Source organism: Giraffa tippelskirchi, chromosome 2, assembly GCF_054371585.1.
Source record: "Giraffa tippelskirchi isolate mGirTip1 chromosome 2, T2T-mGirTip1v1.2.pri, whole genome shotgun sequence".
Taxonomy (NCBI): domain Eukaryota; kingdom Metazoa; phylum Chordata; class Mammalia; order Artiodactyla; family Giraffidae; genus Giraffa; species Giraffa tippelskirchi.
In genome coordinates, this window is record NC_137276.1 from 118,020,644 (window position 1) to 118,046,819 (window position 26,176).

Consider the following 26,176-nt stretch of genomic DNA (forward strand, 5'->3'; position numbering starts at 1 on the left):
AAGGCGCAAGCGCAGACCGGCTGCTGAGCGCGGAGGGCGCATGCGCGGCTTTATGGGCTTTCCTTCCGGCTGGCGGAGGTGGGGACGGCGGAGGTGGGGACTGCGGCGCCGGGGGGCGGACCCTGGGTCGCGACCTCTATCCCCTTCCTCGCTCGGCGGCTTCGACCCCCACCCCTACCCGGGCCGGGACCCCCACCCGAGCCTACCAGTATGGCCCGGCATGTGTTCCTGACTGGGCCCCCAGGTAATCCTGCCCGTGTCTGCACCCTCCACGAGGCCGAGGGGCGGGCGTGGGGGGCGCGTGGGGTTGCGGCAGCCGGTGCTCTCCGCCTCTAAAATGCCGGATGTTAAGTTACAGGCTTGGTGGTCAGAAGCCTGCGTATCCTTTCCCGAAAAATGTGATTGAGTCTATAAAGTAAAGAAATGAAGCCAACTTCAGGAGAGCGAGACTAGCTTGTGATGGCGTGGCACCTGGGCTTGCGTATTAAGGTGTTAAGGAGGATCAACGGCAGTAGTATTATTACCTCTGGTAGCTCGGACGGTAAAGAATTCGCCTGCAATGTGGGAGACCCGGGTTCGATCCCTGGGTGGGGAAGATACCCTGGAGGAAGGCATGGCAATCCATTCCACTGTTTTTGCCTGGAGGATCCCATGGACGGAGGAGCCTGGTGGGCTATAGTCTGTGGGGTTGCAAAGAGTCGGACGGGACTGAGCGACTAACACTTTGAAGTTGTGATGTGCACAGGCCATATTTCAGGCTCTCTGCCACCACTGAAGGTGTCTGATTTCTGTCGATAATCCCACGCGCCTGCATTTATCATGAAAAAGTGGAATTCCAGTTGCAGGATAGTGCAACCGTGTTCCCTATCCACCCTCACTGACCGCCCCCCTACCCCCACAATTTCCTGCATGAGTGAGGTCGCAGGTTGAGAGCCTTAGTACCTACTGGACACCCCCACCCAGACCTTGCCTTGGTACCTGTCCCTTCTAATGCAAATCCCTCCAATCTTAGGCTGTGAAGGTCTCATCTTTGAAAGGAGGTAGTGGCACCCCACTCCAGTTCTCTTGCCTGGAAAATCCCATGGACGGAGGAGCCTGGTAGGCTACAGTCCATGGGGTCGCTAAGAGTCGGACACTACTGAGCGACTTTACTTTCACTTTTCCCTTTCATGCACTGGAGAAGGAAATGGCAACCCACTCCAGTATTCTTGCCTGGAGAATCCCAGGGACGGGGGAGCCTGGTGGGCTGCCGTCTGTGGGGTCGCACAGAGTCGGACACGACTGAAGCGACTTAGCAGCAGCAGCAGCAGCAGTGTACATTTAAATGAGAGACTGGTGGAACAGATAGAGACCTTTTTAGCCAACATGCTGCACATAGATAAGGCATTACTAAAAGAAGAGGCAGGAAGGTTGTGGCAGCATCAGATAAATTAAGACAGCATCAAATAGATTAAGAGAGAACAGCAACAAAAAAGATGGGCTTTGAGTGCAGAAAGTGATTCTTTAGCTTCTTTGCAGTTTCAAGTTAGCTGTGGATTCAGATATCAACCATTGTAACCCCAGGCCTGAAATTCTGTTTCATTTTTTTTAAGTGAGTATCTTTAGCTTTTAGGACCAAAGGCTAACTTAATGTTGCAGATTCTGGAATTTTATTTTTATCAGGCAATGGGGGAGTGGTGAGGAGGAGGATGTTTTGAGAAATTTCTAATATCCAGAGGTACTCCTTAATATTGTAAAGGAATGTCTTCTAAAAGTTGATTTGTCAGTCCTTTGTTTGAAACTTTATTTGAAAGTTTTCTCAGCAGCCTGGCCCCAAGACATCTATGTGTTTCATAACAGAGGTGGCTTATTTTTAGGATTGTACCTGCCTGAGTCCTGGAGGTGGGCGAGGACGGAGGCTGGCCAGGCCAATACTGGTTCTTCTATCTCCTTCTTTATAAAGGTTTTATATGCATACACATGATTGAAAGACTCAGTGCTACAGCATAGCTTTCTTAAGCCTGGCCTTAAACCCACTAACCTTCTCTTCCTCCCAGTTTTCCCAAAGCAGTTATACTATAATTTTTATTAGCTCAGTGGTCAGTGTTGATGGTATTTTGACTGTAGAAGTAAACCACAGAAGAGCCGTGAAGCCAAGAGTATCTATAATGTATTTTCCCTTTATGCACAACATTTTTCCCCCTTTGGAGTTTTCTAATGTTTTTTCATTGACTTAGTATCTTTCTATCACCAACCCAATCCCAAACTCGGCCTGCTGTCTGAATCACTACATGTTCAGACATCAAGTATCTTCTCAAAGATACTCGTTGTATACACTTTCAGGGCCCCAATCATGTGTCCTTCGCACTTAGCATTTTTTTCCCCAACTTCCAGCTGTGCAGCCTGTGACCTATCCTGGAGGGCTTTCTCTGACCCCTGGAGCCCACCTCTGCCTGCACACAGGGCAGGCCTGAAGGGCAGGGAATTCCTGCCCCCTGAAGCAGCCTTGACTCCTGACAGTTGGAAGTTGGTGGGTGAACTCCTTCCTCACTCATTACACAAGGGAACTCTGAATCCAAAGCTGTCTCCTAGGATTTCTCAGTGGGATTAAACTACCCACTGATAACTTGTTTGATAATGCAATCACCTCCCCACCAGTGTGTTATCTTCCGGTGTTGCTTCCCATATTAAACGTGAGTCTTTATTTCTCGGTCCACTGTATAGGAGAACCAGAACCAAAATAATTCGGGCCTTTCCAACCTGTTCTTTCTGAATGTGGTGTGGGCCTTTGATTTTGGGGTCTCCTTCCTACAGGTCACTTCTTAGCCAGTGTAGATAGCACTAGGGTAGTTAAATTAACAGATGGAAAATTAGCTGAAAAATTTCTGGAGCTGAAGAGGAAAAAAGGGACTAGAACCAAATGCCTCCTCTTGGTTTAAATGTTCTCTCTAACAGATCAGACCCATGATATCCCCTTTTATTACAGCTGTTCCATTTCGTCTTTTGCATAATATAAATAGCTTTGTTTTTTTCTTAAATTAAGAGTAATACTCACTGTAAGACCGAAAAAAAAAAAAATCTAGAAAGTTATAAAGAAGAAATTGAAAGTCCTTTGGATTTACAACATACAGAAACAAATACTATAAATCTTTCTCTTCTTCTCGACATTTTCTTCTGGAGACACCTACATACTTCACTTTTTTTTAATTGAGATATAGTTGATTTACAGTATTCTGTAAGTTTCACGTATGTAACAGTGATTCAGTTTTTCAAAATTCCGTTTGTAGGCATTATAAAATATTGGCTGTATTTCCCTGTGCTGTACAATATATCCTTGTAGCTCATTTGTTTTATACATAGTAGTTTGTGCCTCTTAATCTCCCCATCATACCCCTTCCCTCTCCCCACTGGTAACCCCTAGTTTGTTCTCTCTGTCTGTGAGTCTGTTTCATTTTTATTATATAGAACTAGTTCTATTTTTTAGATTCCATATATAAGTGATACGACACAGTATTTGTCTTTGTGTGCCTGAATTATTTCACTGAGCATAATACCCTCCAGGCCCATCCATGATATTGCAGATGGCAAAATTTCATTCTTTTTTTATAATTGAATAGTATTTCATTGTATTGTATACCATATCTTTGTCTATTCATCTGTTGATGGAAACTTAGGTTGCTCCCATATCTTGTAAATAATGCTGCTATGAACATTTGGGGGTACATTTATCTTTCAAAATAGTGTTTTCGTTTTCTTTGAATATATACCCAGGGGTGGCATTGCTGGATCATATAATAGTTCTGTTTTTAGTTTTCTGAGGAACCTCTAATCTGTTCTCCATAGTGGCTGCACTGGTTTACATATAACAGCGTACGAGGTTCCCTTTTCTCCACATCTTTGCCAACATTTGTTATTTGTGGTCTTTCAAAAAAAAAAAAAAAAAAAAGTAATGGAATACTAGTGTGTATTTCTGCTATTTCTTAACCTGCTTTTTCTCCATACATTATTTTCATACGTTGTGGTCTGTTTTCCATGGTAAGCAGTAAACTCTTTTCATAGGTAAACAGTGTTCTCTTTAATGGTGCATGAGATTCCTGTGGGTTTATGTCATTATACCCATGATACCATAATTTAACAATCCCTTATGAATCAACAGTAAGTTGTTTCAGAGAAGTCCCAACTTACACATCAACAGAGGCCACTTGCCTGTGTTAAGCGGATTCTTTCGTGACTCCCCTAAAGCAGCAGTTACTAAGGGATAGAGGTGGGGTTACATTCCCTCCTAGTTCTTTCCTAGTGCCATGAGCGTGGGCTGCTATTCATGTTTCAAAAGGCCGGACACCATTGTTAGTGTGAAATTTGGAGGAAGAATGAACTAAATGAGAATAACATCATATTTTATTTCAAGTAAGCTTCAAAAGCTTCTTAGGGAACCCTGATGACTCTGCATGGGTAGCCATAGGAATAATATGACTTGCAACCCTTTTGTGTCTCATAATAGCTGTGTTGCAGACTTGGTTTCCCATTTGGGGGTAATCATGATGCCACTGACTTTAATCTATATGAGAACGAGGTTCATATGAAATAAACAAAATCATGGTGGCAGATGAAGGCCCCTGTTAAACTGTATGGTCTCTCTCAGTTGTCTAACCATGGATAAGTTGCCTATCCTCTCTGTGCTTCAGTTTCTTCTTCTATAAGATAGGGACAAGGGTGGCAACTTCTTCAGAGGATGATTGTAAAGAATTAAGCAAGAAAATGCCTGTGAGGCCTGCGAGACCAGGGCCTGGCTTCACAGTGTCAGTGAGTAGTAGTATTAAATAGTGTTTAACTTGTAAGCACCCAAGGGTTAATCAGAGTAGTCCATGGGCCAGGCTGGGAGGAAAGGAAGGGGTCCTGGGTGGGTAGGATGAGTAGGTGGAGGTGCACAGGTTATAATCTGGGAAGAGGTTGGGGGCAAGTCAAAGGAATACTTAGGAATACTCGAGGAGGTGTTGGAGATCAAAGCAGTCAATCCTAAAGGAAATCAGTCCTGAATATTCATTGGAAGGACTAATGCTGAAGCTGAAACTCCAATACTTTGGCCACCTGATGCAAAGAACTGACTCATTGGAAAAGACCCTGATCCTGGGAAAGATTGAAGGTGGAGGAGAAGGGGATGACAGAGGATGAGATGGTTGGATAGTATCACCAGCTCAATGGACATGAGTTTGAGTAGGCTCCGGGAGTTGGTGATGGACAGGGAAGCCTGGCGTGCTGCAGTCCATGGAGTCGCAAAGAGTCGGACATGACTGAGCGGCTGAACTGAACTGAACTGAGGAGGTGATGGAAGGCATGGCCAACCTAATGGGATTGCTTTTCTGGAAAAAGCTGAAAAATTGCCATTTCCAGTAGTGTTGGAGGTATCTAAGAGTCCCATTTTGGGGAGCCATACATTGTAAGTCCAAGGAGAAATGAAGGGGTGTTCCCACTGTTAAACGTAGAATCAGAGTGTCTTGAAGTCTTAACTTAAAGCATCCAGCCTTTGCTTGAAGCTTGACCAGCTTTACTTTCTAGGTGGAAAATTTGCTCCCTCAAGGAGAGTAAACCTAGGAGAAAACAAAAGCTTGTCTTGTAGGATACAAATTGCACGTGAAATTATCATCAGAAAACCACTCAATTGGTTCTCCGATTATGTATGTGACAAAACTAATAATGTTTCAAAATTTAAAAATAAACTTCAGTATACCGTTCACATTTTTATTATGCTTGTTTTCTACTTGAAATTAAAAAGTTTTAACACCTGGAGCAATCAAAGTTAAATGAAGTTAATATTCATAAAAGCCATTTGCAGCCCATTTCTCTCCTGGTTGCTATGCTCTAACAAGGCAGTGGTTCCTGATGGGATTTTTTTTTTTTCCCTCTAGGAGTTGGAAAAACAACCCTGATCCAGAAAGCCACTGAAGTTTTAAAGTCCTCTGGCGTACCTGTGGATGGGTTTTATACAGAAGAAGTCAGACAGGGAGGAAGAAGAATAGGGTTTGATGTTGTCACGTTGTCTGGCATCCGGGGACCTTTATCCAGAATTGGGTACTGCAGCTTCATTTCTGAAGTGTTTTTTCGTTTTTTGACCATGCCTCACGGCATGCAGGGTCTTAGTTCCCCGACTAAGAGATCAAACCTACACCCCCTGCACTGGAAGAGCAGAATCTTAACCACTGGTCCCTCTGTGGTGTTTTATTCTCCTGGGGTCCAGGGCTGAGCCAGGTGATCCCTTCTGTCTTAAAGAATCTTGAGCCTTTATGGATTTCTTGGCATCAGAGAAAACAGAGGTTGAAGTCATCATATGAAAACCAAAGTTGAAAGTACCATATTTCAGTGCAAACTTATTCCACTAAATAGTAAGCTCTTCTCACTTGGCACCTTGTGGCCCTGATTCTCCTATCATTCTTCTAAGATAGGTGATATGCCAGCCCCTTGGAGGTAACTGCCAGGCCGTGGGTGGTGGTGTGCGCGCCAGTGTTAGCCCTGTTCTCAGGAGAGAATGAGGACTAAGATCAGCTTTGCTCACTGCCGCTCTCTGTATAGGTGATTTTTAAGGATGATTTAGTACATGGAGAAGACCAGAGGCTCAGTGGAGCAGCTAAAAATCAGAAATCAATACAGGGGTCTCTCAATGAGGGATGTACTATCTTTTTCAGGTCAGAGCCTCTGCCTGGAAAGCGTGAGTGCCGTGTAGGGCAGTACGTGGTGGATCTGACGTCCCTGGAGCAGCTGGCGCTCCCGGTCTTGAGGAATGTGAGTGTGTCTTTCTGCTTCTGAAGCCTGGCTGTTCTTAGTACCTTGTGGGAATTGCTGGCCCTGGGAACAGAGTGGCTTTTGCTCTACGGAGAGGTCAGTTTTGTGTTTTACAGCTTAAAAATCTTCAAGTGATTGAGCTCACGTAATTTACTGTCACTCTGAACTACAAGTAAATTCCTTGTCACAGAAATTCAGTACATGTAAAAGACTTTATACTGGGTGGGCTTTGATGCCAATCTTCCACAGTCCTCAAAGATAAGTCTTTCCTCTGATCTTCCCCTTGTTTATATCTTACGGAGAAGGCAATGGCAACCCACTCCAGTATTCTTGCCTGGAGAATCCCATGGACTGGGGTCACAAAGAATTGGACGTAACTGAGCAACTGAGCACGTTTTGAGATATAATTCACATACTGTACACTTCACCCATTTAAAGTGTACAGTTCAGTTTTTTCTCATATACTTATTGGATTGTGCAATCAACTATCATAGCCCAATTTTTGAACATTTTTGTCATCCCCAAAAGAAACCCCATTCCTATAAGCAATCTCCATTCCTATGTCTCTGCTGTTCTATGCAACCATTATCCTACTTTTTTGTCTGCGGATTTGGCTATTCTGAATATTTTCTGAGAAGGAAATAATATAGTATGTGGTCTTTTGTGACTAGCTTATTTTATTTAGCATAATAATTACAGGGTTTATCCATATCACAGCATATATCAGTACTTTGTTCCTTTTATGGCTATGTAATATTGCATTGTATAGATAAACCACAAATAATTTATCTATTCTTCAGCTAATGAGCATTTGGATATGTTTATACTTTTTGGCTATTATGAATGATGCTGCTCTGAACATTTATGTACAAGTTTTGATGTAGATATCTGTTTTAGTTCTCTTGGGTATATATCTACAAGTGGAAATGCAGGGTCATGAGGTAATAATTATATATATAACTTTTTGAGAAATCAGTAGTGTTTTCCAAACCAGCAGTGCTGTTTTACATTCCCACCTGCAATGAATGAAGTTTTCAGTTTCTCCAGAGCCTTGCTAATAACTGTCTCTTTCTAATTATGTACAATCTAGTAGGTGTGATGCAGTATCACACTGTGGTTTTGATATGCGCTTCCCTGTTGTTCTCTGATGTTGAGCATCTTGTCACGTACTTATTGGCCATTTGTATATTTTTTTTGGAGAAATGTCTTTTTCTTTGGCCCATTTTTTAATTGCTTCAGTTGTCTTTTTATTCCTGAGTTGTAAGATTTCTGTGTGAATTCTGGATACCAGTCTGTTTTCAGATAACTGATTTGCTGGTATACGGTTGACTCTTTATGCATTCCACATCTGTGGTTGTGGAAGACAAACTGCTGTGTCATTTCATATGAGGATTTGAGCATCCTTGGATTTGGTGTGTGTGGGAGGGCCCTGGAACTGGTCTCCCTTGGATACCAAGGGACGTCTGTATTTATCTACTCTGTCGTTGTCTTTACTTTCTAGATGTGATGACACAAATGTTTTTGTTTTTGAAAATTCTAGTTCATCTATTTTTCTTATGTTGTTTGTGCTTTTGGAGTTTTACCAAAGAAGGCTTTGCCTGATGCCGTTTGATGGAGATTTATTTCCATGTGTTCTTCCAAGAATTTTATAGCTTTACTAATGCATTTAGGTCTGTGGTCTACTTTGAATTGGTTTTTGTGTGTGGCGTAAGGTATGGATTAAAAGTCATTCTTTTGCATGTAAATATCCAGTTGTTTCAGAACTATTTGTTGAAAAGACTCTTCTTTCTCCATTTAATTATATTGACATTCTTTTACAAATCAGTTCAATTCTGTTTTCAATTCTCTTCAGTTTATCCTCATGTCAGTTCCATCTGTTCTTATATCAGAATGACAGTGTTTGATTACTGAAGCTAGGATGTTGATAGAGGTTGTATTGAATTTGTAAATCAGTTTGGGGAGTATTGCCATCTTGGTGGTGGTTTAGTCACTAAGGCATGTCCGATTCTTGTGATCCCATGGACTGTAGCCTGCCAGGCTCCTCTGACTGTAGGGTTCTCCAGGCAAGAATACTGGAGTGGGTTGCCATTTCCTTCTCCAGGGGATCTTCCCAACCCTGGGTCTGATGCATTGCAGGCAGATTCTTTACCGACTGAGCTATGAGGGAAGCCCCATTGCCATCTTAACAATATTGAATCTTTTGATCCATGAACATGACTTATCTTTCTGTTTACTTAGACTGTCTTTAATTTTGTTCAGTCACATTGTTCTGAGGTTTCCAGCATACAGGTCTTATACTTCTTTTTAAAAAATTTATACCTTTTCATAAAAGTTTCCCAATTTTATTTTTAGAATGTTCATTACTAATGTATCCTGCAACCTAGACAGACTAATAGTTCTAATAGGTCTTTAGTGAATTTCTTAGAATTTTCTATTTACAAAATGATATCATCTGCAAATGGGGAAAATTTTACTTCTTCCTATTTGCTTTGGATGCGTTTTATTTTTTCTTTCGTAATTGCCTCAGCCAGAAGCTCAGTTCGGTGAGTTTGTGAAGAATTGGTGTTAATTTTTCTTGGAATGTTTGTTGGAATTCACCAGTGAAGCCATGTGGGCCTAGGTTTTTCTTCATGGGAAGCTTTCTAATTATGAATTCAATTTCTTTACTTGTTATACATCTGCTGGTTTTTTTTATTTCATGCTGAATTAGTTGTGGTAATTTGTGTCTGTTAGTAATTTATTTGTCCATGTCGTTAGATAGTAAGTTACTTAATTTGGCATACAGTTGTTCATATATTCCCCTATAATCCTTTTTACTTTGCAAAATCTTTTATATTTTCCCTTCTTTCATGCATTTTAACTGTTTAAGTTGTCTCTTTTTGGACTTAATAACTAAAGGTTTGTCAATTTAGTTGATCTTTTCAAAGAACCAACTTTTGGCTTTGTAGATTGTATATTACTTGTTTTTTGCATTCATTCATCAAATATTTATCAAATCCTTGATATATAGTCATGAACAAAACATGTTTTCTACTTTCTCAAAACTCTCATTCTAGTGGGAAATGTAGATATTAAGCAAATAAATGGATAATTGTCATAAATGCTGCCAAGAGAAAAAAATGGAGTGCTGTGAGAGAGATGAGAGGAGCTGACTTTAGATCTGGTGACCAGGAGAGAGCTCTGGGGTGGTGGCATTTGGAAGAAATGGAAAGGTGGGATGGGCACCCTCCCTTCTGGGAGAGAATATTGGGGTGTTTTGTGGAGGTCTGGGAAGAGTGTTGTGGGTGACAGGAGCAGAGACACCGAGGCCTCGAGGCCCTGGGCAGGAGCAGGTGGAGAAGGAGGGACACTTGGTGAGGTGGGTGGAGTCATGCCATGTGAGGGTTTTGTGGACCGTATTAAGGAATGTGGGTTTTATATCATCTATTATCGACTTACAACTTTGATATACTTTTGTGAAAATCGAATGATATGGACCTGTCTCGAGAGGCAGTTCCTTATAAGCTCTCTGGCATCTCCACTGTACCAGCAGTCGAGTCCGGGCCCCTCCCCGTGGCCTTGGCCTGTGCTGTCTGGCCTTCCCGCAGTCCGTCCTCCTCCCCATCCTCCTGCACACGGCTCCGCCTGCCCTCCACATGCCAGCCTTGCGGGCTCCTCATATCTTGGCTTCTCTGCTCTTTTTTTTTTTTGATACTTGGGGCTCAGCTGAAATAGACAGGCTTTGGTAAGTGCTCAGGGCTGCTGGAAATGTTGGGTGTGCCTGCAAAGGGTAGCTTCTGACTCTGAGGGCCCTCGGGGTCTTGCACTGTGTTTTGGTAGCAGCTGCTGCTCGTCTAACCCCACCTGCCCCTTGGCTTTGTTCCTCCCTGCCTGTTCCCTTTACCTTTTTTCCCTAATTTCTTTCTCTTGGAACTTTCTCTCATTCCCTCTGCTGGGGACTCTGGTGCCTGTTGTATTGTGTGGAAGCAGTCAGGAAACATGGTATTTTTATCTCTAGTTATTTTCCCATCCAGTACGTACCTCTCCACTTAAATGTTAGAGAAGCAAGTGAAATACTTCAAATAAAATTCCAGATGATGACTCTGGCTTTGGGTACTGGATCGATACAAGGAATTGATTTTTATGCGCCTTGCTTAGAGCAGACAATCCTTGGAGAGCAGTGTGTACATATGGGCTTGATGTCTAGCTGCAGGATTATATAAGAAATTGTGTACTGACCAGAATAAGAGCTAGAATCGCTATCCCTTTTTTTTTATTAAAAGAGGAAAAAAACCAGATTCCTCCAGTATTTTATAGTTTGATTACCAAACCCAGACTTTCACATTCTAGGTAGGAAAAATTCCAAGGCTGCAGGTCAAGGTCATCAGTTTCTTTTCTGAAACAGAAATTTTTCTCCCATCTCATGTATTTCATTGGAATGAAGAAAGGGAAAGGAATTAGTGTTTTGCCTTTATACTGAAAAAAGAAAGAAAAGAAACAAATTTTTAAAGTAACTGGGCAACAAAAATAGGAGATTAGAGAGAGACAAGTTTTATTATTGGCAATTGCAATGACCAATTCCAATTGGTCATTGGAAACTAAAGTAAACTGAAAGTTTTAGAAAGCACATTTAGGCAGGTCAGAGCCTATTTTTAAAATTTTTATATTGACATGTAGTTGATTTACAGTGTTAATCTCTGCTGTATAGCAAAATGACTGTTATATACGTATATACATTCTTTTTTATATTATTTTCTATTATAGTTTATCCCAGGATATTGAATATAGTTCTCTGTGCTATACAATAAAACCTTGTTGTTTATCCAGTCAATATATAGTAGTTTATCTCTTCTAACCCCCAGGGGCTTCCCTGGTGGCTCTGGTAAAGAATCTGCCTGCAATGCAGGAGACCCAGGTTCGATCCCTGGGTTGGAAAGATCCCCTGGAGAAGGGAATGGCTACTCACCTCAGTATTCTTGCCTGAAGAACTCCATGAACAGAGGAGCTTGGTGGGCTACAGTCCATGGGGTCACAAACAGTCAGACGCAGCTGAGCAACTGACACTATCCCCAAACTCCCAGTCCATCCCTCCCCCCTCTTCTCCCTTGGCAACCAAGAGTTTGTTCTCTGTGCTGTGAATCTGTTTCTGTTTTCTAGATAAGTTCATTTGTGCTATAGCTTATTTAATTTTTATTTTATTTTATGATTTATTTGTGTATTCTTTTGGTTGTGCTGTGCCTTCATTGTGGCACACAGGCTCCCCATTGCTTCACAAGGGCTTTCTCTAGTTGTGGCAAGTGGGGGCCACTCTCTAGTTGAGGTGCATGGGCTTCTCACTGTGGTGCCTCCTGTTGTTCGGAGCACAGGCTGTAGAGTGCGAGGGCTTCAGTAGTTGCAGCATGCAGGCTGCATGTGAGATCCCAGTTCCTGGACTAAGGATTGAACCTGTGTCCCCTGCATTGGCAGGTGGATTCCCAACCACTGAGCCACCAGGGAAGCCCCTGTGCCATATAGATTCCATGTATAAGTTATATCATATGATATTTTTCTTTCTGTTTTTGACTTACTGCACTTAGTATGATAATCTCTAGTGGCATCCATATTGCTGCAGATGGCATTATTTCATTCTTTTTCATGGCTGACTTGTATTCCATTGCGCGCACGCACACGCCCGCACTTGTGTGTATAATATCTTCTTTATCCAGTCTTCTGTCAATGGACTTCTTGGTTATTTCCATGTCTTGGCTACTGTGAATGTACTGCTATGAATGTAAGGGGTGCATGTATCTTTTTGAATTAGAGTCTTCTTTGGATATATCCCCAGGAGTAGAATTGCTGGATCATATGGCAACTCTGTTGTTAGTTTTCTGAGGAACCTCCATACTGTTTTCCATTGTGGCTGCACGAACTTGCATTCCCACCAACAGTGGAATAGGGTTCCCTTTTCTCCACATCCTCTCCAGCAATTACTATTTGTAGATTTTTTTAATGTTGGCTATTCTGACCAGTGTGAGGTTGTGCTTCATTGTAGTTTTAATTTGCATTGCTCTAATAATTAATGATGTTGAGCATCTTTTCCTGTGCCTATTGGCCATCTTTATGTCTTCTTTGGAGAAATGTCTATTTAGGTCTTCTGCCTGTTTTTTGATTGGGTTGTTTGTTTTTTTGTTGTTACTGAATTGTATGAGTTGTTTGTATATTTTGGAAATTAAGCCCTTGTTGGTTGCATTGTTTGCAAATACGTTCTTCTCATTCTGTAGGTTTTTTCATTTTGCATATGGTTTTCTTTGCTGTGGAAAAGCTTGTACATTTGATTAGGTCCCATTTGTTTATTTTTGTTTTTATTTCTACTGGCTTGGGATCTAAGAAAACATTGGACAGTTTATGTCAGAATGTTTTGCCTGTGTTGTCTTCTATGAGTTTTATGGTGTCTTGTTTTATATTTTTTAAGTCTCTAAGCCGTTTTGAGTGAGAGGATATCTTCTAACTTCATTGATTTTCATGCAGCTGTCCAGCTTTCCCAACAGCACTTGCTGCAGAGCGTGTCTTTTTCCCTTCATCAGTTTCCCAGTACATTCCTGCCTCCACTGTTGGAGATACATTAGCCCTAAGTGTGTAGGTTTATTTTGGGGCTGTCTAGTCTGTTCTGTTGATCCATATGTCTATTTTTGTGCCAGTACCATGCTGGTTTTATTACCGTAGCTTTGTAGTATTGTCTGAAGTCTAGGAGGGTTATATCTCCGGGCAGGTGAGAGTCTATAACAGATAGACAGTTTCCATACATCCAGTTGCCCGGGATGTATGAAAACACTAATTCTGACAATAAGTTAAGAAATACCTCTTAAGTGCCTCCTCTGCATAAGAAATTTCACTATGGTTGAAAAATATCTTGAGTTTTTTTATTTTTAAATACTGTGAAAAACATAAGACAAATTATTTTTTGATTAGATCAGCAGGGCTGTTCTTGTGGGTTGGGAAGTAAGAATGTATATGTGAGCTGAAAAACAGCTGCTTGAGGCCAGGGAGAGGCCTAGAGGGGGAGGCCAGCCTGCTGTGAGGTCTTGCTCAGGCTTTTCCTCAGGCGGTCACCATCCTGGGCATACATGGGAATGAAATAGGGAGCAGACTGTAAACATGCTAGACGCAGTAAGGCTTTTAGAAAGTCCCTTGTAGAGGTTACTATTGCTGTTTTTTTTTCATTCCATAGCTACATCTTCCCTTATTTGACATCATTTACTATTTTCTTGAGTATTAAATTTCCATATACTTAAGGTAGAAAATGTGTAAAAAGTATAAGATAAGCAAATATGGACAACTCAGTCTTATCACTGAGTTAACCATTCTTAGCATATTTTCTGCTCTTTTTCTATACCTGTTTTTTTTTTTAATAGTCATCCAAAATTGGGGAAAATGCCAAATATAGTTTTATTGATGTGAGCTTTTTCATTTAATATTATTGAGTGACACGGGGCTGGTCTAGCATATAGTCTTCAAAACCGTGATACTTTGGGATTTCCCTGGTGGTCCAGTGGTTAGGACTCAGTGCTTCCCCTGTAGGGGGCATGAGTTTGGTTGTGGTTGTGGAACTAAGATCCTATAAGCCATGTAGCATGGCCATAAAGAAAAAATTTGTACTTTATTGATTGCATAATATATTGGGGTATGGATTTTCATCTTTGATATAACTGTTACTCCCTCAGTGTCAGACATTGAGGTTATTTATCACTGTTGCAAGTAACTTTGCAAGACTCCCTCTTTGTACCTCAGTCTTTATCCAGCCATGGTTGTTTCCCTGTAGGGACCTATAGGTGGAATAATGTGGAGCACTGGGTGGAGGGCGTGGATTTCCAGGGTGTGGTTGCCTGTGTGACATGGGTCACTTTGCACCCCCTGCTGTGTGCAGGCATGTTTGTTTTGATGTGCTTCTGTCAACACTGAGCATTGTACTTACTTTTGATAAACATGTTGCTTTGCTTTAATTTGCATTTTTAAGGTACTAATGAGGTTAAAATTTTTTCAGTTGTATTTTTAAACATCTAAGTTGTTCATTCATTTTCCCATTTTTTTTTTCCTTTTAACTTAAAGAGATCTTTTGTAAGGTAAATAACTTTTAAAAAAATTTTATTAATTCCATTTATCAGTTTGTCACTTTGGTGATTTCCTTTTTCTTTATTTCTTTTTTTAACATTGTAAAAGTCTGTCCCTATTACAGACAATAAATAAAATTGTATCTATATGTTTCTTTTTTGTGCTTCTTTTAAAAACATTTTTAAAATCCATCTGGATTTATCTGGAATGTAATAGTCAATGAGACTCTCAATTGATTTTCTTCCAAATACTTAGCCGGTTTTTCAAAACCATCTGTTAATAAGTCATTTCTCATTAGTTTATTATGCTGAATTTATTTTATTAAAAAATACATGCGTGTATAATGCTTTGGGGTTGTCTGTTGTCTTCCATTGATCTGATGCTCGTGTGAGTGCTCTGGTAACTGCTTGTGTTATTATTCTTTACAACAGTGCCTTATCCATTCTTGTTTGCTCATTCTTCCAAATTGTGGTGATATTGGTGGTAATAGTAATGGTGGTGAACAGTGACCAAGTGCAGATTATGCTTCAGGCACTAACTCATTTCGTCCTTTGAACAAATCTGTCACTGTTTTCTGTTTTACAGATAAGAGGAAACAGGCATAGCATAGAAGGTTTGCGCAGTGACAAACAGCTTATAAGCAGCAGAACTGGCGTGCGTTGAATTTCATTACAAAGTCTTATATGGAGTGATTGAACCGTACAAAACTATAGTTACTTTGGTATACAGAACTTCGTAATCTTCCAGACAGTTTTCATTCTCCACAGCCAAAAACAGAGTATCATTCTCTTTTTAGTTTTTTTTTTTTTTTAATGTTGTGAGGTTTTTCATAGATCTTTTTTCTTTTCTGCTGCTGCTGTAATTAGGATTGATTTTCAGTTTCCTAATGATCAAGGCTGTTAGGATAATGGTGGCCTTTTGTGTAATAGTCTACTTGACAACCACCCTGAATGCTTTATTAGAATTTGATGCAACATAGGATTTAACATTTTCTTGGCACCCGGTGTATCTCCTACTCACACAAAAAGACAGTAGTAGATTATAAGGTTTTGAAGAACAGGAGACATCTACTCAAAACCTGATTTTATAGGTTGAACAATCTCATTTTTTGTAAAGATCCAGGGAAAGAATAATGCTGCTGCTGCTGCTAAGTTGCTTCAGTCGAGTCCGACTCTGTGTGACACCATAGACGGCAGCCCACCAGGCTCCCCCGTCCCTGGGATTCTCCAGGCAGGAACACTGGAGTGGGTTGCCATTTCCTTCTCCAATGCATGAAAGTAAAAGTGAAAGTGAAATCGCTCAGTCTTAGCGACCCCATGGACAGCAGCCTACCAGGCTTCTCTGTCCATGGAATTTTCCAGGCAAGAGTACTGGAGTGGGTTGCCATTGCCTTCTCCAAGGAATAATGAGTTACAACCAGAAGATCCACATGGTTTGAATGTTTTCCTGTTTTGTTCAAAATGTGGCTTTCGATGTATATTTCTATTTGTGAGCAGGATCTGCTTTTGATTCTGAAATAAAAATCTGCTTCAGATCTTTGAAACTTCGTTTGAAGATGAGAGATCAACTCTCTACAGAAAGGTTCTTTTTTTAAAAAATCAGTTGACCTGGAAATGCTGCTTAGTATTTCTGGCCACTGAGCTTTAGAAAAAATTTAGAAAAATTAAGTTCTGGTCAGTATATCCATTCTTGTAAGGCTCACAAGAGCCCAACACTGCTTTAGCATTTCTTTCACTATTAGCAAGCTTGGCATTTGTGTCTTGGTTCCTCCTTAACTTTCTATTTCTGTATCTCCTGATCTCACATATGTATTACAAAATCAGCAAGGGGAATTAAAAGCTATCTGGTACAAACATGAAAAGTTAAAAATTGTCAGTAAATCATTCCTGCGGTGAATCAAAATAGAAGATGAACCGAATGTTTTGTATGAGGTTGGCTGCACAGTTCACCCAGCAGGGTTTGTCGTGGCAGCCCCTCCCGTGATCTGCTGGCCCCACCTGGCGGGTGGGCGGGGTCATCACCTCTCAGTGCTGGCCACGGTACTGTTCTGTGGAGTGACAGCCCCGCAGGCCACTGCCCGAGGTGCGTCATCTACCTGTGACGCTGCCTGCGTCCTCGCCCAAGAAGCATGGGAGAGTCACATGCTCCGCAAGTGGGACTGGCAAAGGATGTAACTGGCCTTTCTCCCTCTTCCCACCTGCTCTGTCCTTCCTTCTGATCCTCATCCTATGCTCTTTGGCCTAAAGCCCTGTGCTCCATCAGAAGGGAGCTCACATGCCAGGAGTTGATGGTTTTCTTTAATCTGATATTGAGAAAGTGTGCATATGAGTGTTTTCTTTTTGTGTATTGATTCTAACTTTTTAAAACTTGATTGGGATATAATTTTACTCGTAGAGAAAATTATAAGAATGACGATAGTACAGGACCCCCTGTGGACTTGTTATTCTAGAGTCACCTATTTTTAACGTTCTCCTTACCCTTTCCCTCTCCTCATGTGTGTGTATAAATGTATAGATTTGAGGGGTGGGAACCATTTGAGAGTATGTTGTAATCATCAGAGTACTTAAGTCCTGTAGTATTTTTCCTAAGAAGAAGGATACGCTCTTACATAATTGACACAGTTACCAACCTCAGTCAGTTTTGCAAGAGAAAATACTTTGATCTAATCTATCATTCATATGCTGGTTTTGTCAGTTGACTTAACAAGGTTCTTTGTAACATTTCTTTTCCTTCAGTCTAAGGTTAGATAGTACCGTTAATTGTCATATCTTCATAACCTCCTTTAATCTGGAACATTTCCACAATCTTTTTTTTTTTTTATCTTTTACAACACTGACATTTTTGAAGAAAACAGTTTTGTTTTAAAAGAAGATTCCTCTTCTGGGGTTTTCTGACGTTTCCTCATGAATTAGATTCACCTGAAACACTTCAGTACACGGTGATACATTTTTCTCAGTGTCTTATCTGAAGACGTGCGATGGTTGGTGATGTTAACTTGATCACCCACTCAAGGTATTGTCCAGTTTCTCCCCTGTACGTTTACTCTGTTTTTTCCTTTGAAATTAATAGCCATGTGTAGAGAGCTGCTTAGTGACCTTGCACAGCCTCTTCATCAAAATTTCTCCCAGTTAATTTTTGTAATTTTTAAAAAACTTGATTAGGTTATCTCAAGATAATAACTTGAGGTTTTAAAAGCAAATTAGCTACTGCCTATTGAAATACTTTCTCTAGCAAGGTGAAACAAACATAAAATTACTGTATATTCAGAAACTGAACTATACAAACCCAGTTGATTTTTCCTTGTCTAAGCTGTCCTCCTCTGTTTGTATGCATTTACCTCATTTGTTAGAAAAATAGTCACTACTGTTTCATTAGTTAGAAAAAAGGTCACCACCATTTCTCTGTAGCAAAAATAATCAACTTTATCTCCTTCAGGCAGTTTCTAATAGAGGGTTCATTATATTTGTGTGTTCAGTCATGTCTGACTCTCTGTAGCCCCATGGACTATACCCCGCCAGACTACTCTGTCCATGAGATTTTCTAGGCATGGATACTGGAGTGGCTTGCCATTTCCTGCTCCAGGGATCTTCCCGATCCAGGGGATGGAACTCGTATCTCTTGCATCTCCTGCATTGGCAGGCAGATTCTTTACCACTAGCACCACATGGGAAGCCCCTGGTAGAAGATTATCAGGCATCAAAAATACCAAACTTTTACCAAAAGCTTAAATAGTGATTAAAATTTTTTAGTAAGCAATTGAAATTAAAAAAAAAAAGTTATTGTGAACACTGTCAGCTGATAAGGAACATTTAGAACTTAATACAGGCATACCTCACCTCAATTTACTGTACTTTGCATCTACTGCATTTTTTGCAAATTGAAGATTCCTCTCAACCTTGCATCTAACAAGTCTATTGATGCCATTTCCCTGCAGTATGTGCTCACTTCATGTCTCTGTATCACACGTTGATAATTCTCACAATATTGCAAACTTTTTCATGATTATTATATTTGCTATGGTGGTCTGTGATCAGGGATCCTGATGTTGCTGCTGTAATTATTTTGGGTGCCACAAACCATGCAACATAAGACGGTGAACTTATTCAGTAAATGTTGTGTGTGTTCTGACTGCTCCACTGACCAGCCCTCCCCGTGTCGCTCTCCTTGTTGGGCCTCCCTATTCCCTGAGACACAGCAACGTTGAAGTCAGGTAGTAACCTTACAGTGGTCTCTCAGTGTTCAAGTGAAAGGAAGAGTTGCATGTCTCTCATTTTAAATCAAAAGCTAGGAGTGACTAAGCTTAGTGAGGAGGGTGTGTTGAAAGCCAAGACCGCAGAAAGCTAGGCCTCCTATGCCAGTTAGCCAAACTGAATGTAAAGGGAAAGTTCTTAAAGGAAATTAAAAGTGCTTTTCCAGTGATCACATAAATGATGAGAAAGCAAAGCAGCCTTATTGTTGAAATGGCAAAAGTTGTAGCATTCTGGATAGAAGATAAAACCAGCCACAACGTTCCTCTAAACCAAAGCCTCATCCAGAGGAAGGGCCAGACTCGCTTCCATTCTATGAAGGCGGGCTGGAAGAGGTGAGGAATCTACAGAAGAAAAGCTTCAAGCTGGCAGAGGTTGGCTCATGAGGTTTAGGAAGAGAAGCCATCTTACAACATAAACATGCAAGATGAAGCAGCTAGTGCTGATGTAGAAGCTGCAACAAGTTATCCAGAAGATCTCGCTCAGACAATTAATGAAGGTGGCTGCACTAAACAACAGATCTTCAGTGTAGAAGAAACGGCCTTATACTGGAATAAGGTGGCATCTAGGACTTTCGTAGCTGGAGAGGAGAGGTCGGTGCCTGCCTTCAAAACTTCACAGGACAAACTGACTCTTGTTAGGGGTCACTACAGCTAGTGACTTGAAGTCAAAGCCAGTGCTCCTTTACCATTCTGGAAATCCTAGAACCTTTCAAAGTTATGCTAACTTTACTCCTTTTTGGCTCTATACATGAATAACAAAGCCTGGATGACAGCACATCTGTTTACAACATAGTTAATGAGTATATGCTGAGACTCAGAAAAAAAGATTCCTTTCAAAATATGACTGCTTATTGAGAATGCACCTGGTCACCCTAGAGCTCTGATGGAGATGCAGGAGATTCATACTATTTTCATGCCTGCTGATATCCATTCTACAGCCCATGGATCAAGGAGTAATATTGATTTTCAAGTCTTATTATTTAAGTAATATATTTTGTGAGGCTATAGCTGCCATGGATAGTGATTCCTTTGATGGATTTGGGCAAAGTCAATTGAAAACCTTCGAGAAACGATTCACCATTCTAGATGCCATCAAGAACATTCATGGGAGGAGGTCACAGTAGCAGCAGGAATTTGAAAAAAGTTGATTCCAGCTCTCATAAATGACTTTGAAGAGTTCAAGACATTAGTAGAAGAAGTAACTGCAGGTGAGGTGAAAATAGCAAGAGAACTAGACTTAGAAGTGGAGCCTTGAAGATGGTGACTGAATTGTTGCAATCTAGGATAAAACTGTAAGAGATGAGGAGTTACTACTTCTGGATGAGTGAAGAAAGTAGTTTCTTTTTAAAAATTCATTTATTTCTTTAAACATGTTCACTTTTTAATTTATTTTTGGCTGTGCTGAGTCTTCGTTGCTATGTGCAGGCTTTCTCTAGTTGCGGAGAGTAGGGGATACTCTCTAGTTGTTGTACATGGCTTCTCATTGCAGTGGCTTCTCTTGTGGAATGCGAGCTCAGCAGTTGTGGTATGTGGGCTTAGTTGCCCCTCAGCATGTAGAATCTTCCTGGACCAGGGATTGAACCCGTGTCCCCTGCATTGGCAGGTGGATTCTTATCCACTGGGCCACCAGGAAAATCTAAGAAAGTAGTTTCTTGACATCGGAATCTACTCCTGGTGAAGATGCTATGAAGATTGTTGACATGAAAACAAAGATTTAGAATGTAACATAAACATAGTTTATAAAGCAGCAGCAGGGTTTAAGGGGATTGACTCCAGTTTTGAAAGTTCTGTGGGTAAAATACTCTCAAACAGCACTGTACACTACAGAGAAATCATTCATGAAAGGAGGACTTGGTCAGTGTGACAAACTTCATTGTTGTCTTAAGAAATTTCCACAGCTACTTCAACCTTCAGGAACCACCGTTGAGATCAGTTAGCAGCCATGAACGCTGAGGCAAGATTATCCACCAGCAAAAAGATAATGGCTTGTTGCAAGTTTAGATGATGGTTAGCATTTTTTAGTAATAAAGTGTTTTTTAATTAAAGTATATTGTTTGTTTAGACATGCATTTGCACACTTAATGGACAACTGTATAGCACGAATATAACTTTTAGATGCACCAAGAAGTCAAAAAATTCATGTGACTCACTTTAATATGATACTCGCTTTATTTGAGGGGGTCTATAAGTGAACTCTGCATCTCGCCAAGGTAAGCCTGTGCATATTGGGCTACCTGGGTGTATCTTCTCTGCTGTGTGCAGAGGTGAGAAGCCCCTTCACTTGCAGAGCACATCTGCCAACTAAAGTGGACCATTCTCCATACGTGATACAGTGAGGTTGGTACTACTGTTCAATATATTATATTGAAAATAGTATGATTAATCCAGAAAAAAAAATAGGCGTTTGTGTGGTTATTCCTCTGTAGGGACCCTAGAAACTAAAACACTCTTCCTTTTCTTCATGGTGAGGTGACTTTCTCATGCACAGTTTGTTCTTATTTCATGTTAAAACTATGCAGGTGGAATTGCCTGCAGGGTGACACTGGGTCAGCCTCTCAGCCCCGTCCCTTGGGACTGGGTAAGTCACTTAGTCCCTGGCTTTCTCCTTAATTATAAAACAGAGGTGTTGATACCTGCTACCTGAAGTTATTAGGAGGGAAGGCAATCTGCTTGTAAGGTGTGTTAGTCCCTGGCCACTAGATGGTGCAGAGCGTAGGGATGGTTATTATTTTTCCTGAGAAGTCCCGTGAGGGGATGGGCGTGGTCCCTTGGGAAGATGTCACATCAATAGTCTGATCTGTGTTTGCTGGGAGCCAGGGGCCAGAGCTGGCAGTAAATCCGTCCTGGGACCCACAAGCCTAGACGTCTAGTCTGGTCCCAAGGCGCTGGGATCAGAGGACGACTGGGTTCTTATTCCGCCAGGGCCGACTGTCAGCCAGCAGACACTGTTTCAGCCCCAGGATGGTTCTTACAGCTTGGCAGATGCCAAGGTGTGTCATGGCACTCTGGGGCCAGATGCTGGTGTGGGAGGGCCTGGGGAGGCCCGCGCGGACATCCGGGAGGAACTACCAGCCTCCTCCGCAGCATGTGTGGTTGGGGGCGGCTCTTGCCTAGTGTGCGGGCCGTGCTGAGGGGTGTGTCAGGTCATCTAGACATCCTGGCTGCCAGCCTGGGATTTTACTCCCTGGGGACACGCAGTCGACATGCCACCAGACTGCTGAGAGATGCTGAAACTTTAAAGCTTGGAATAAACACACATAAAAGTCTGATTGGAGTTCTGCCTTTCATTTAATAAGACGGTGAAGGCATCGGGCTTGCTTGGCTGTGGCTATGTTTTCGCCATTTGCCTCTCCAGCTTCCCCAGGACTTGTGGCTCTTAAGGAACAGGGCTCATTTGAGCTGCCTGTGTTCTGGCCATGGCCCCCTGCTTGCCTGCCATCACTTTTGAGACTTGCTGTCCCAGACAGGCGTCTGATGTTAAAAAAAAATAAATGGCAACCTAATACCACCAGAAATAGGTATTATTTAAATGATCCAAAATAAGGCAGAGGCAACTTTAATTAGCTTTTTCTTGGTTCAGTAATTTGGTTGAATGAAATTGCTTATTTTATGTTTACATTTTCCTTGTATCCTTAAAAAGGACGCCTAGGATTAAACAAAGGACCGAAAGAATCACACTATTTTCAGCTCTCTGGCAAAGCTGTTATAAAGCTACTTCATTGTTGCCCTAAATTGATTTAATCTTTCTGGAAAGCAAACTAGCTGAGTGTAACCAAAGCTAGAAAATTATTCATAACTTCTTTTGCCCCTGGCTGGTCAATTTTAGAACTCTCTCCCAAGGAAATAGCTTATCCCTCAGAACCAACAGAGGGACTAAAACATGCTTTGCACAGAGAAGGTTTTCCTGCTCTTTTGTGGCAGTGAGAATGTACAATCAGCAGAAATGTAAGCTGTGGAGAGGAGCGTGGGAAGTGGCATAAAGGACCGCAGTGATCCTGAGTTCTGGGGTGGGGGAAGGGGTGCCGGGAGAACGGCTGCTCCCTGGATGGCGTGCACAGTGCTTTTAACCACATGGCCTAGAGCCACCCAGAGTCCTCTGCAGGATCGTCTCCCCATACCTGTGTCTGGAGCCCACAGCCAGAGACAAGAAGCCAGGCCAGGCTCCTGGTGGCTTTCAAACCAGGGCCCTAGTGTTATACTCGCTCTGTCTTCATCAGCTCAGACAGTCATTTAGAATGATGGGAAGGGGGTGAATGCTCACGGGCTTATTTTTTGTTTCCTTTGAAAATGGAATTTATACAGAAAAAAAAACCAATTCTGAACGTAACAGTAGTTCTTTTATTAAGCTGGTGAATATGTGTTCATTGTTATTTAGAAAAACAGACTGACTATAGGCTTCTGAGTAGCTTAGCTTCTGGTACCTGTCTCTCAACTGAGCAGGAATCACCCAACTTTTCATTAAAAATCCCAGACTTTTTGAGATTTCTGTAGTTTCTGTATAAAGGAAGTCCCTAATTCTGGACAGAATGGAGATTTTATCTAAGCTAGGATTTTTAAATGAGGCATTTTCAGTTGGTGGAAAACAATGTCTGCATGTGTGTCCAGCTATCTTTGTGCAGCAGTTCAGTGAGGTGGGTGAGTGCTCACGGGTGAACGTTGTAGGGTGGCTGGGAGCCACGTGCCTTGTGTTGGACCTGTTCGCATGTATTCACGTACACGGCCATAGACATTTGACCCCCTTATGTACATGCACCCACTAAACACACAGACAGGGGAGCTGACACATTCTTTCATGTTGTTTCTTTGTCGGATCTGAATGCTTTCAAACCCGGGGTTCTGATGTGCTGGACTTGAGTTCTGTCTGAGGTTTTGACAGCAGGCTCCAGAAGGACAGTGTCTACAGGTGGTCCCAGTCTTTGGGGGCAGCAGGAAGCCCCAGACACTGCTTAATCAGAGGCAGGTCAGTTGGGATGGCTCACTGTGGTGAGCGTGTCTATTTTTATGCTGGCAAATAGGTGGCCAATAGCTGTTTTTTTTTCTCCCCAGTCAGCCATTCATTTCTGATGAAACTGTTGACATAGTGACCTACCCCGCACCTTCCCTCCCTGTGTTGCCCGCCAGTGCAGGGCAGCATCGGCTGCGTCAGCCCAGCCGTGCACCGTTCACCTCCACGGAGAAGAAAAAGATGAGTAACACTTCGTCTCCACTCCTGGGAGGGAGACAGGGTAGCCGTGTGTATATAAACGCATGCAGGTAAACTCAGCTGAGAGGTAAACACGAAGTGCATTAGAGACACAAGTTCGAGTGAGATTTAGAACCTCTCTTGGGTGATTACAGTGGACCCTTTCCTGGTCTTTCTGTCAGTAAAAGGAGTAGAAAAATATATGTACTTGATAGCAAGCAGGAAAATTAAAAGAGGACCGCTTATAGAAAATTTTGAAAACCAGTGCCCTGAGGCTTCCCTCCAGGCTCATATGTCTGTTCCCAAAGAAGTCTCCCCTGTCTTCCTGGCCCCACAAGCGAGCAGCCTTTTGGGCACAACGTGTGCTCCTCCCAGACTTAGACTCTCAGCCGTTAGACAGCATCCCACCCTCTGCGCACCATACAAGGCTCCAGGATCTGCTCCCATCCCTGTCTGTCACTGGTCACCCCAGACACCCCACCTGCAGCCACATTGGAAGAGCTTTGGTACTCGTATTTAGAATTTAAGCAAAATCTAGCTTAACTCAGCCATTCATTCTGAGAATGTGTTGGTGTCAGTATTTAAGGAGTCTGAGAACTTATAGTGAAACATACTTCGTAAATCAGCTTTACATACCATTTTCAAAATAACCATTTATACAAAGACATGGAAATATATTTGTTACTCAGCACTCATCAAAGTGTTTATTGTATGTTCCATTGTGTCCCTGCTGTGGTATTCAAAGTCCTACCAGCTTTCTCTGGGAGGGCTTTCTAGAGAGGACATGTGTATTGGTTAGCTGTTGCTGTGTAACAAATTACCCCAAGATCTAGCAGTATGAAACAACAAACATTTATTATCTCACACAGTTTCCCTGAGTCGAGAATCCAGAAATGGCTTTGCTGGGTGATTCAGGCTCAGGGTCTCTTATGAGGTCAGAGTACCCTGAGGCTTCCAAGTTCACAGTGATGGTTGCAGGGAGGTCTCAGATCCTCCCTGGCTGTTGACATGTGGCTTCAGTTCCTTATCAGTTGGACCTTACCATCAGCTGCCCGTGTGTCCTCACAGCATGGCAGGCATCTTCCCTGAGAGCAGGTGATCCAGGATGGATGGATGGATGGATGGGTGGATGGGTAGATGGATGGGTGGATGGATGGGTGGATGGAGGTTGGGCCCAGGACAGAAGCAGTGATCTTTTTTCCTAATCTCAGAAACAGCGTATCATCCCTTCGGTCATTCTTTGCCATATAGTGCAGGGCAGCATTGTACTGTGGGGCTGGGGCCTCTAGAGGGTGCGAATCCTAGAAGCTGGGAATCTTGAGGGCTCTTGGAGGCTGGCTGCACACCTGGTCCTAGAGAGGTCTTCAAGTATGTGACGTAGTGGGAATGCATTGATGTAAAGTCATTAGAAGGGGAATCTGATATTCAAGGGCACAGCCTACTCACTTTATTCCCTCTGAAACCAGGACTCCTTCTCTTTTAATTTTCACTTCTTTCCACTGACCCTCTTAGCTCAGGTTATGAAGTACACAGGCATCTGCCTGTAACGGTTACATCCTCCCAACAGACAGGGACTTGTATAACTCAAAATCCAAAAAACAGAGGCCAGTGTTATTAATAAGGGCTCCCAGGCTTGCTGTCTCATTTCTTTCACACCTGAGGCATTTGGATCCTGCTTGTTTCCTGGGTGGATATAAATATAAAACTTGGTTGTTTTTGGGACCGTTCTAGAAGAGGGAAAATTGCCAGGAAAATGGGGAGCACAGGGAACTGAGTCTTCTGGGCGTTGGGGTCCCCAAGGGAGCGCTCCTCTGAGTTCCTCTGCTGGTTGGTTGTTCTGGGTAGCTGGAAAGACCGCCTCCTGCCTCCTGAAGCGGGGCTGCCTCCCCTGCTCTGACTGGCAGTGAGTGACTGGGGAGAGG

The 26,176-nt window shown here is 42.1% G+C and overlaps 1 protein-coding gene across 4 annotated transcripts in view; it reads left to right on the forward strand.

Annotated features, from left to right (window-relative positions):
• The first annotated feature begins 61 nt into the window (after nucleotides 1-61).
• NTPCR (nucleoside-triphosphatase, cancer-related) overlaps nucleotides 62-26,176 on the forward strand; it is a 36,851-nt gene continuing 10,736 nt past the window's right edge. For 2 of the 4 annotated variants that reach the window (XM_081570383.1, XM_081570385.1), the window contains exons 1-3: nucleotides 62-244; nucleotides 5,886-6,048; nucleotides 6,660-6,756. In XM_081570383.1, the coding sequence (XP_081426509.1) occupies nucleotides 211-244; nucleotides 5,886-6,048; nucleotides 6,660-6,756 (294 nt within the window). In that variant the 5' untranslated portion in view covers nucleotides 62-210. Of the gene's footprint in view, nucleotides 542-5,885; nucleotides 6,049-6,659; nucleotides 6,761-26,176 lie in introns of all 4 variants that reach the window. The other 2 variants (XM_081570384.1, XM_081570382.1) reach the window with 2 other exon arrangements.